This window comes from Drosophila serrata, unplaced genomic scaffold (assembly GCF_035046125.1).
Source record: "Drosophila serrata isolate PLE 108 unplaced genomic scaffold, ASM3504612v1 contig_275, whole genome shotgun sequence".
Taxonomy (NCBI): Eukaryota; Metazoa; Arthropoda; class Insecta; order Diptera; family Drosophilidae; genus Drosophila; species Drosophila serrata.
In genome coordinates this window covers 4,348,072-4,360,677 of record NW_028257173.1, presented here as the reverse complement: position 1 = coordinate 4,360,677, position 12,606 = coordinate 4,348,072, and the positions used below count along the sequence as shown (strand labels likewise).

General features: G+C 39.8%; 1 protein-coding gene across 1 annotated transcript in view; it reads right to left on the bottom strand.

Annotated features, from left to right (window-relative positions):
- ex (FERM domain containing expanded) overlaps window positions 1-12,606 on the bottom strand; it is a 22,271-nt gene extending 9,665 nt beyond the window's left edge. The window contains exons 1-3 of the mRNA XM_020956954.2: window positions 10,988-12,606; window positions 1,984-2,120; window positions 1,764-1,909 (exon numbers count right to left, since the gene is read on the bottom strand). Of these exons, the coding sequence (XP_020812613.1) occupies window positions 1,764-1,909; window positions 1,984-2,075 (238 nt within the window). The 5' untranslated portion in view covers window positions 2,076-2,120; window positions 10,988-12,606. The remainder of the gene's footprint in view (window positions 1-1,763; window positions 1,910-1,983; window positions 2,121-10,987) is intronic.

Here is a 12,606-nt window from a genome sequence, read left to right as displayed (position 1 = left end):
AGAAAACGCAGTCTTGCCACAACCGCATGCCAAACTCTCCAAGAGCCAAACAACTGACATTGGCCGGAATCCTTGGCCACAAAACCAAACCCAAGCCCCAAGACACACACACACTCCATACATGAGAGCAGAATGCAAACTGCCAATTTCATAGTTGAGCCAGAGGAATCCTCTGCTTGTGGCACAGCATCTTCCTCCACTTCGTTGTGCTTCTCCAAGGCAAGCGAGGACGTTGGCATGCCCAACCCCATCTTCAGATTCAGTTAAAGCCGCAGCCTCAGCTCCACCTCCAGCTCCAACTTCAAGCTCCAGCAGCGACTTCGACTTCGACTTGGACTTCAAACTGCATACCAAATTCTTTGCTGAAGATGTTGAGGCAACTTCCTCGCCGCTGCTCCCCAACGCTTGCTCCTCCCCTTCGAATGCCAGCCTCTTGCCACGAAATTGATGCCAACCAGATTCGAAAATTTACGTGTTGTGTTCTTGGGCTTTTGCTCTAACCAAACGTAACATGAAATAAGGGGTATAGACGAATAGTCGAAGGGGTTTGAGTTGGGAAAAGTTCTATTAAATTGGAGTCTTTTAAACTAAGGGGATGGAGTCAAGAAAGCTACTTGAAAAGTGGAGTCTTTGAATACTTTAAATGACAAAAGATATATCATTTAATGTTTTACTATATGTATTTTTAATTAATTTGTCTGTTCTTCCATTATATGGATCTAATGTATATTCAACAGAATATGAAATTTTAGAACTCGGAACTTTAAGATATAGATAAGATATAGATATAAATAGATATAGATAAGATTTCTTATTGACTTTTGCATTAAGCATTCATAAAATGTGGATAAATCTATCGTTTTTGCAAAACCTATTTAAATGTGCCTTCAAGAACTCTTTTAAAATATTTTTCTACAATATTTTGAACACTTTTCCCTTTTCTAAACTCCTTTTATAGAGTACTAGAACTTCGTTTTCCATTTAAATACCAAATTCTTGGCTCCTTTCTCGTTTGCTCTTTCCTGTATTATTGGGCCTTTGGAAAACGCATATATATATGGTATACATGTATATATATCTGGGGCCAATGCCAAAGACGCTGTCTGCTCGCCTCTTTGCCAAGTTTCAGTTCAGGCTCCAGCTTGCAGCCTCCATCCTCCAGCCTCCATCCTCCATCCTCCATCCTCCGAAACTCCAACTCCAACTCCAGCCTCGAATCGCCGCCATCCTCCTTGGCTGTCGTTCGATTCGTTTGTGTTAATGCAACGCGCGACGGCTACCTGAATTACTGAACACGCGTCTTGTGTCTGTTCCCTGCTGCCCTGCATCTCCTCCTCCAGCTCCTCCAGTTCCTCCAGCTCCTCCAACTCCTTCTCCAGCTCCTTCAGCTGAGGCCCCTCTTCTGTATTCCTGAAATTGTTTGTTCGCCATGAAGGCGACGCGTTCCCTGGCTTTTTGTTCGTTTTATGTGCCATTTTTTTCTCCGTTTATTTCTTTTTTTTTCTTCTGCTGTGTTGGTATTTTTATGTGTTTTGGCAGATCGCTTTGGCCAGAATGGAGGATGGAGGATGGAGGCTGAATCTCCTGCTCCTCACTCACTCCTGCTGCTGCTGCTGATGATGATGAGCAGCTTTTAGAGAAGACTGGTTTATGTTTATTAGTTGTACTTTTCGTGCCTTATCGCTGGCATTTTGGCTACTCTTCATTTAGACACATGGTAGATGGTAACCCTATCCCACTTCCCCTACACACTGGACACTCACCTATGAGCACAGCCAGACCAAAGAGTTCGGTATCCAGCATCCCTTGCGTGGCAAAGTGCAGACATGTCTGCGTGTAAACCTCTCGTACGCGACTCTTGGCATCGACTAGGAAGTACAGGGTTTTCGGCTGCTGATGCCCCAGAAGTCTGTCAATTAATTTCATGCAAAATAAATATAAATTAATATATATAAAGAGTTAAGTTAATGGATAAGGACTCACCTCAGGGCCAGGAATCGCGAGCCTGGTGATAGTTGCTCGGCTGAGGACGCGCATACTTCCAGGGGCGCGCTGACGGTGCAAAATGCTCGCATGCTGCATCATTTTCCGTATACAGCGCGCGCGTTTGAAATATTTTCCTATTTTGGAGGAAAAGAAAATTAATGAAAAATAGGTTACTAATATAGAAAATATTGGAATTAATATAGGGCAGGGAAAGAGAGAGATTTGATAGGTACTTTGTACTGAAAAATCAATTGAAAAACTTGCAAGTTACTTTAACTTAAAGGTGCATTATTAAGAAACCTTTAAATACATTGTCAAATTCGCTAAGAAATAAAAGGAATTTAATAATATTACAATAATATATTTAAGCTTCTTTAAAGGTATTTACCCAAAAAAGGTATATGAACACAAAACAGTTTAGTAACAAATGCAATACAACTTCTAAATCTCTTCCAATATTTCCTCCTTTAAACTGTTTTAAGTTTAGAGAATTTTTCCCTACATACCCTTTAATTATATTATCAAATTCTGTCAGAAATAACAGCTCTGTCAATCCTATTTTAATAATATTAATATAGTATATACATGGTTCTTTAAAGGTCTTTACCTAAGTGGGATATATAAACACAAAACAGCTTATACAAGTTCTTATTCTATTCCAATATTTCCTCCTTTAAACTGTTTAAAAAAAATCTTTAGGAAATCCCAATCTCAGTTAATTTTACCAGTGTAAGCTTGAACTTTCTTTCGATGGTTAATCAAAGACTAAACATCATCTGGTAGACACATGATATGAAAATTGGTTTTCGAAGCGCTCCAAATTTTTACGATTGTGATATACCATCACCATTCCGTCGATAAACCATTCCGGCGATGAAATTTCATCGCATTCCAGTGATACAAGCTAAAAACAAAAAAAAAAACAAGTGTTCCAGGCATCAAAGCGTCATTTCTAACCGCATTTCTGGCTCATCAAATGCCGATAAAGCTGCCGCAAGATTGGCTCGGTTAGGCACCATTCTTTTCAGTTTTTTCTCTTGGATTTTTGTTGTTTTTTTCAGGCAAATTGATGCCGCTGGAGCCGCCCCAGACGGACGCTGGAGCGAAGAAGCGGTGGCTATAGAGATGGCGCCCGCCTCTTTTGGGCCCAAAAACCGACTGCCGAACAATTTCACCAATCAATAACGAAAGACTTAGGCGATAAACTTGATTAGCGGCCAGGGGACCTCGCACTCGTACTCCGACTGAGACTGAGACTGGGACTCCACCAACTTGGACTTGGTCTTAAAAAAATATATAAAAAAAACTAAATAGTTAAAGACTCGAGGCGATGCGTGCGTGGCAGGCCGGCCTCCCCCTCTCGATGCGTTGCGCATAAAATTATTAAAATTCAGTTAAAGAAAGTTCCAAGACAGGCCGCAGACACTGACCAAGAGAGAGAGAGGGACCGAAACTGGCCCCGCCGTGATGAAAGAAAAGTATTTTATGCATAAATTAAAATCAAATCGAATCAAATCAACTTTATTTTTGTTGTGTATAAGAAAGAGCCTGAGCGCCAGCGACTACAGTTTCTAACTCAGCCCGATGGAGACGCATAAATTTCAATATTGGCGCATTTTCTGTGTCTAATAAATTTCAACGTCCAATAAATTTATTCAGAGTCAAGTCCGAGAGCCGGCAGATATAGTTGGAGTGGGACAACGGGCCTTTGGAGTTGGTTCTCCGCCCTGACTTATAAATATATGATCAGACCGATGGAAGGAATGCCCCTCCATCCGCCTTCCCTACCAAAAAGCGATCATCAATCAAAGCGCACATTTGACATAAATTAGAAACCAAAGAATATCTGGGAATACTGACAAACGAAACTCTTCTCCCCCCGAGTCTCCTCTCCCTTCTCCTCTCCCAAAAAAGTTATTGAAAAGCAATTATATTTTAAGCCGATTTCCATGCGCACCTTGGACCTGGCCATAAGGTGATCTGGAGAACAGGCTCAGAGACACAAAGTCTTTATGCCAGATTACGAAACGAGAATCGGAATTCCAGGTTCCTCTGTATTTCACTCTCTGCTTCTCTAATGTGTCTCGCGATTGACTTATTACCGGGGAATTTATCGGTGAAACACAAAAAATAACAACATTGTTGAGGTCTCAAGAGGAACTGGATTAAGTGATCACTCAGGGTCCGGAATATTGAGTGATTTGGGGGGAGAAAGAGAAGGTTTATTTGAGAGATTAAAAATACAGGGGAAGGTATACATTCTAGGCAAGTATTTAAAGTACTTTAACTTAAAGTACTTCTTTAAAAGGAAACTAATTACTTACTATACCAATAAATACCTGATAATAATATATTCAATACTCAACTCATAATCAAGCCTTCACTGGAACTGTTTATACCACTTAAACGTAATAAACTATAATAAAGATCAGCAATAAAAGGAAATGGCCTGATAACAATAAAAGGAAACTAATTAGAAGATTGGCATCGGAATATGTCAGGGAATTCCCAAGGAAACCGAACCAATGAGAACAGAAGAGAACGTTTAAACCAAATGAGATCTCGGCAGATGTAGATTGCTCTACGATTATGCATAGATTTCACCGGAAGTGGAAGCATGATAGGCGACATTTCCCCCTAACAGATACAAATGTATCTGCAAAGTTTCAAAGAAAAGCCAGACAAATTCCAAACAGCTCACAATGCCGGTCATTATGCAATATATGTACATATATAAATATAAACATAAAAGCAATGCCAAAAAGCTACAAAAATATTTGCCAGTTTTGCGATCACGACTTTTTTCGAAATCTTGCCGCTGGAGAAGATGGTTGTATGAGTCAACGGCTGCTGTTTTTTTCATTTTTTTTCTTTTTTAATTTGAAATGCAAACAAATTAAAAGCATTTAACAATTTCAATCATAGCAAATTATCCGCATTCCATTGGCTAATGAGAGCGGGAAGCAAAGAAAGCCGTGCCAACGCTAATTATCAAAGTCAACACAAACTCAAGAGCAAGAGCAGGGGGGGAGTCACGGAACAGGGGGGTTGGGGGGTGCCAATTAAAAAATGAAGAAAAAAATACAAAATTAAAATAACCCGGCAAAAGAAGTGAGCCAAAGTGGAGCTGGTGGGGAGACACGCTAATCAGCAATTAGCAAATGGCAATAAATACTTGTATTTTGTTTATGATAAGCTCAAGGCACAGAGAGAGCACGGGGGGTTGGGGTACTGGGGTAGAGAGTTTTGGAATGCAGACAGAGAAAGAGAGGGAGACAGAGAAAGAGAGGGGAACAGAGAAAGAGAGGGAGACACTGGAGGCAATAAAATCCCACGGGCTCTGCCCCGACCAAAGTCAATTAAATGGCGCAAGCGCCAGGCCAGTGAATGCTTTTTCTGCCAGCTAAGCGAATGCCCACCAAACCCCCTCCCTCCCCTCTTACACCCCATTGGGGGGAAGAGTGCAGCTCAGTCAAAGACAGAGATAGAGATAGAGAAACAGAGACATTGCGCATACGCCACGTTGTGCTGCGACAGCAAATCCAAAAAGCAAACACTGCGAAAAGTTCAGGCAACTTCCCAACACAACTGTTTCCGAGGTGCAATAAAAAAAATATAAAATAAACTTGGAAAAAAGGGGAAAATTGTAGGAAAGGTAAGAGAATTTTATAACTCTCTAAGCTGGATTTATAATACAAATTATTGAAACTACAATTTTAAATATATTAAATAAAATATGTATAGTTTTAAGTATGGTTTGCTTTGGTTTCTTATAGAAATGATAAGAAAAACCTTTAATTTTACTATAAAATTAATATTAATTAAAGATATTTCTCTAAAAACAAAATAAAAACATTAAGTATTCCTACTATCCCAGTTTAATTAGGTAAGTTTTTACCAGAAAATCCTTTAAAAAACCCCACTTATAAAACCCCTCTATAAATATATTTCTCCCCATGAACCCCTCGTCCCATTACCACCCCTCTTGCCCCTCAACTGCACACACATGCCATTGCACTGAGCTCATTCGGGGCGTGTGTTTGTCAACCGAGTTCGAGTCAACCCAGCCAATCGCCAAAGTCGAACGACGTTCGATTGGATCGGTGATCGGTGATCGGTGATCGGGGATATTGGATAGAAGCGGGGTGCCAGTGTAAGGAACCATTGGCATAGAGACCTCTAGAGCTGAGACCGAGAGACCACGATAAATGCTTTAACCGCGTGTGCAAGCTGGCTGACTGGCCCATTGAAATGCTGATCGAATCAGAAACGGAATCAGAAATTGGAAATATCCATATGGATTTCAGCGAGGAATGCGAGTGTGAGCGCGCATTGATCAGATCAATAAACAAGGCAGCGTAAATGATCGTAAAATCGAGTAGCATGGAATGCGAATAGTATTGAATCGAATTGAATTGAATTCAAGATGATCTGAACGTGGGATAAAGATTGAAAATCAACTGAACTCGTTGAGAAATTCGTTAAGTTCAACAGAGATTCAAATGTAAATACAACTTTGTAGAATATGATAGTATCCAGAGAAAGAGTTAATTTCACCTACTCTTAACTTTAAAACACTAATCACTTAATAACATAGGGGACACTTTTTTTGTGGCTAACAAATAAATTACAAAATAATCAATGGTTTCGTTAATGATTAGGGAGGCAGGCAGCACACTCTATATAATTTGCTGACATGAAATGTAATCTAAAGTTGGTATAAATAATGTAATTTAGAAAGTATATATTTACAAGCACGACATCTAAAAGATATAGCAATTTTATACTATTTTTAGAAGAACTTAAATGTGTATTTAATATCTAAATAAACCCCTGGAAGTTAGGAAGCTTTAAAGGATGTTTTGGTATCTATACTTTATATACAACTAATCCCTTTCTATTCAGACCTAACTCTCCGGATTCCAGTAAAAACCTCTGATAATTTAGACATCTAACCTAGATTCTTCTTGAAAAGATTCTTCTCCATAAGATTCTCCTTCAAGATATTCTCCTCCAATAGATTCTTCTTTAAGAGATTATTCTCCAATAGATTCTTCTCCAATAGATTCTTCTCCAATAGATTATTCTCCAATAGATTCTTCTTCAAGAGATTCCTCTTCTCTGAACCACTATTGATCTTGTAAGTTGTCTAACCTGAGTGAGTGCTCTAGCACCGAGTTGTTTTTACACTCAAACTGGATTCGCGCATTCTATTGAAAGTGTTTCGCTCGTTCTCAGAGCTTCAGCAACGACTAATGAATGACGATCGGCAAAGCGGTAGCTTTTGACGTGGAATATTTTGCTCATGAGCTGGCCTGACTTGGCTTGTCGTGTCGTGTCGAGACCGGAATGGACTGAATAACCGGAGCGGGTTAGTCTACGTGCGTCTGGGCCTTTTAATTACCAATAGAAGCTGGGCTAGCTGGCGTCAATGGGGCGGCCTGAAATAGTTTTGAGTTTTAGTTCAATTCAGTACAGACTCGATACGTAGTTGAACGGTTCGATTTGGTGGCATTTTCACACGCTGGCCAATGCGGCGGATGCGCGTCATTTGGCAACAGAGCCCAGGGAAGGGGTGTGGCGTATTCGTCACGCAAATGTGTTTTTAGCCAAGTTTATATACTAAATTGGTAGTCAATGGGGCAGTTTATAGCTTACAAAAATTCCTATTTGAAAAAGAACTTTAGGGAAATATAATTTTAATATTATTCCTAGGTTTTGTAATACAAAATCTTACTTAAATTGGGTAAAAAGAGTTAATAGTTACTCCATGTTAGTATATAAACGTTAAATGATCTCTAATTATACACACATTACCCATTTTGAAAAGCCTCTCATCTTTAATATAATTAAACATATATAAAAATCACGAGTAAATAAACTGTAACTAATATTATTAAGTATCTCTCTTCGTGTGGGGTTTACTATGCCATCAAATCGGTAAATAACTTGGCGTTTTCTTGCCAAATGCCGACAAATAAAAAACTAATATATGAAAAGGAGAAAACAGAAATGAGAAACAAAACCAAAGAGCGGCAAATGCCGAATGCTGAATGCTGAATTCCCAACTCCATGAAATTCCACTTGTTGTGCCAGTTATGGCCAAAACACACACACAAATAAACACACTTAACATTTTGGTGTCTTTGAAATGCGCGAAATGTCCCCGCACAGTGTGATCACGATAATGACGCTCCACCGATAATAGCAATGGTGATGAGCAACCATGCCAGGGCGGAGTGGGCCAGCCCAGGCCGTAGAAACCAGCGCACACGTCGTCGTCGTCGTCGTCGTCGTCGCTTGGCTTGGCACCACTTTGCGCCACACCTGGGCAAAGGTGGAGCGGTGCGGAGGAGCCGATGGCCTCCGCAATGAGAGCAGCAAACAGCAAAGAAACTAAAAAATTGAAAAACAAAACAAAAAAAAAAACCAGGCAGTGGCAACGTGTGCCGCATGCCGAATCGAAGGCGTGCGAAACTATGTCTGCCGTAATACCCTAGGAAAAATTACAGGTATCAAATAAAGAGGGGTATTTCTTTCCACGAGAAAGTCTACTACTAAAAAACCTTCTAACCTTGTATTCCCAATGTTTAAAAAAAAGAAATAAAATCCAGAAACCACTTAATTCTAACCCAAAAGATCCCCTTTCATAAGATATTTAAATTTCTGGAATTTTATAACCATGAATATTAAAAAGGATCTAAAGTATTTGTGTTTATTTTAAGTGTTCTATTTTGGGGTTGACCATGAAAACCAGTTAGAAGCATAATAAAAATCGGGCATATCACAAGCCTAGATCGCAAAACCATTGATTTATTTTATAGTTGTTTAAACTTTATGGCTGCCATATTTCTTGGGATCAATCGATCGATGGTCTGATCAGGCGGATCAATAAGAAATACTTAGCTTCAATAGTAAATAAACACCACTTCAAAGTAAGCTTTAATATTCCGGGACTTTAAAGGTCACTCATTAGTCTATTCCCCAAAAAATTCAATGAACTCGTAGCTAAGCCACGCCAAGTCGGTATATCTCTATCTCTCAGCCTCGACTCGACTCGATTGTCATTCAAAATTTGTTTAATTTGTTGTACATTTTAATTGCTTGAATTGTTCGGAACAACACACTTGTCGAGTGTGAGTGTGTGTCTGTATATATACGCATTATTCGATGCGTGCAGGAATTTCGGTTTACGAAATTATTATTTCAAGTATTTATTATCATCGCCGTTGTCAGAGTTGTCAGTTTTTTTCAATGCAAAGCCCTCGGCCCGCTGAGGTCAAGTGTACAAGATGTACAGATGGAGATGTCAGTGCTCAATCGCAAACCACAAGATACAACTGCAAAACCAGTGGGGATACATGTGTATGCAGTGAGATACAGATACGCCTGTTTGCAGATACAGTTACCTACCGACAATTACTACTACTATATACATACATACATATATGTATCGCCTGGTGGCAAAATCGTTTAACGATTAGCGTTTAACGTTAACCACTCAAAGCGTGTGTTTCCACTCGTTTGTTTATCTTTCGCAGCTGATTTACATTCGAGATGTCTGATTGTCGTATGGGGCTCTGATTTCAGTTATTGTTCTCCGCAGTTTCCCCGATTTCCCCGGATCACAAATTGAAATCCCAGACCCGGGACCAACAAGGGAAATAAGCATTTAACTCCCATCCCCCATTCAGTGGTTGCTGGCTACAATTTCCACTTAATTGTTCCGCTGCTGTCGATCGTTTTCAGACAACTGCTTAAGCACCCACCTGCCCCGATAAGCGAGAGCACTTAACCCACAAGAACCCATAAGAAACCACCAGAACCCCGACGATCTAACCCAGTTGGGAATTAGGATTTCGAATTTCGGTTTGACGGGGTTGAGAGTGGCATGAAATTCTATGCGGGCAATGGTATACGATCTTTGAAAACACTCTCGAATTTGAAATACCCTAAACTTGGGTAAAGAGAAGCAAAACTATCTGAAATTCTGGCAAGTCCAACCAAGCAGTTGTGAATTATAGACGAATTGGAACAAACATTAAATGAATACAAGAAAGGAAGCTAGTTTTGTGAAGCCCAAGTTTGTTTACTCTTGCATTTTGCAATTGGTTGCTAAGATCGAATGGCAAATCGATCATAGCTACGCCAAAAATGCATTAATTTCAGTTCGGAAATCAATTTAAGAGGTTAACAAATCTGCATACTCTATGTGAAATTTAAAAAAATTTACAAATTTGCCAATTTTTGAAAAATTTGAATGATGTAACCTCTTATATATTTTTGAAAAAAATTTATAAAAATTTTTTCTTCCGGAAATATGCTACATCGACTCTGCTGTTGATGCTGATCAAGAATATATATGATATATAGGGTCGGAAATGACACCTTCACAGCGTACGAGGCTCCTCTGTGTTTTGATTTTAACATTTTAGGTCTAATAATTTTGGTTACAAGCTGATCTTCCTAAGAATATTGAAATTTTATAGTAGTACTAAAATATTAAATAGTTACAAAACGATTAATAGGAGTATTTCGCTGGTAATGCAAATAAGAAATTTAATTCTTTTCGAACCTAATATAATTATTTTAAAAGCTTTTCTATATCCCCCTAAATAGTGCAAAATGTGACTGATATTTGATATTCCATGGTATAAAATGAGTTAATTGCACAATTCATTGTATTTTTGACTCTTTTTAGTGGTTTTGCTATCCAAAAATATAAGAGAAAAAAATTAAGAAAAAGTAAAGAACAAACACACAAAAAAAAAAAAATAAAGAAAATGAAAAAATGCGACAACAACGAAAAGTTAAACAATCGTTGGACGTTGGCGATTTTATGGCTGGCAGATAAGAAATTCGCTTGGCATTTGTTTTGTTTGCCTTTTTATTTTCTTCTTTTTTTCTCATTTATGAGGTTCGTCATTAAAATTCCAGGGAAATGGAACCCTACAATCTCTACTTATACATATGCACATACTTGTACATATTCCTTTCTCACCTTAGGCAACCGCTGCAGTTGTCGGCATTGTTGTTGTTGCTGCTGTTTCGCGTAATCCACAAAAATAGAGTTTTCTAGTTGAATTTGTAACTCGTCGTCCGTTGCCTTTGCTTTCTTTCTTTCTGCACTTTTTAAACAAAATCTATCGATTGGCTATCGATAAATGCCTAACAGTAAAAATTTCGTTTCGTTGGCGCTGCTTGTGTTTGGTATGTATTTTTTTTTTTGTTGTTGCTGTTGTTTTCTGACCTCTTCGCGACGCGCGCTGCGACTGCGCAGTCAACAGCGAACGGGCCGCATTCCAGCGTCGCACGATGGAACGAGGGTGTGTGTGTTGGGGTTCGGGGGGGTCAGTGTGGGAGCGGGAGAGCACGTTTTTTTTAAATCAAAATTCACGCACACATACGCGAGAGCGAGCGATATTGGGTTGGATGTGTGTTTGTGTGTGTCGGTGTCGGTGTGTGTTTGCTCTCTTTCGATTTCGCTCTCTCTCTTCCTCTCTCGTTTTGGAGCCGTTGTTGTTGCGCGAAAGAATGCCGTTTGCTGGGTTTTGTTGTTGTTGCTTTTGTTGCCGTTTGATTTGTTGTAGTTGCCGCAGCCAGTTGTTGTAGCTTGATTTTTTCTTTTATTTTTTTCTTCGCTCCTTTTTGTTGTTGTTGGTTTGACCAGCGCCAACTTTTTGGAGTTGGTTTTTTTGAGTTGATTTCAGTGGTTTTTGGCCGTAGTTTTTGCAGTTAGTCGGAGTTATTTTCTCGCGTTTTCCCAAGCAGCAGCAGCAGCAGCCGTACACACACGCACGCGTTACGCACACCAACAAAAATCACCTTTCGCACACACTCACACACGCGGCTCAGAATTGTAATTTAAGCGAATGCAACACAATGAATCTGAGACCGTTTCCAAATCGAAACGCGCTGTTTTCCTTTACTTTTCTTGTCGCCGTTTCTTTTTTTATATATACATATATATTTTTGTTTTTCATCCGAACTCCACTCTGAGCTACTGTATCTGTGTCTCTGGGCAGCTGTATCCGTATATCAGCTCGGGGCGAGCGTGTGTGCGTGAGATACAGCGCAGTGAGAAGAAATCGAGGCAAAAATCCAACGAATCCACGAAATATTCAATATGAATCTACCGAAATCCACATGCCATATTTTCACCGCGCGATCGGAGTGAAAGAGACTTGTTGAGTCGACGAAAAAATAACCGGAATGAAGTTCCACGCGCACAACCGATATCGTTAAAATTTGTTTTTCGAAAATTTTTGTTGTGTTCCGTTCCGGAGTCAAGCGGGGTTCAATTGTCCAAAGGAGAACGCGAGCGCAACAAGTCAACTTAAGTTGTATCCCAAAGATACTGCCGCATCAGTTGCATCCTTGGCCGTCGCGTTGCATCCCGGACGTAACCGGCTTTTGGTGGTTGTATCTCTCGGATAGTAATACCTGGTCGGAGTCGGGGGGCAGGAGTCACGTCACGCAGCGAAACAAACACAGAACAGATACGGATCGGAGCGGAGTAACTAACGGATCGAACCGAAACTGCACGCGTTCGAGGTCTGTTTGTATCTGTATCTGTATCTGCGGTGTTCGAAGTCGTTTGGTGGGCTTTCTGTGGGCTCT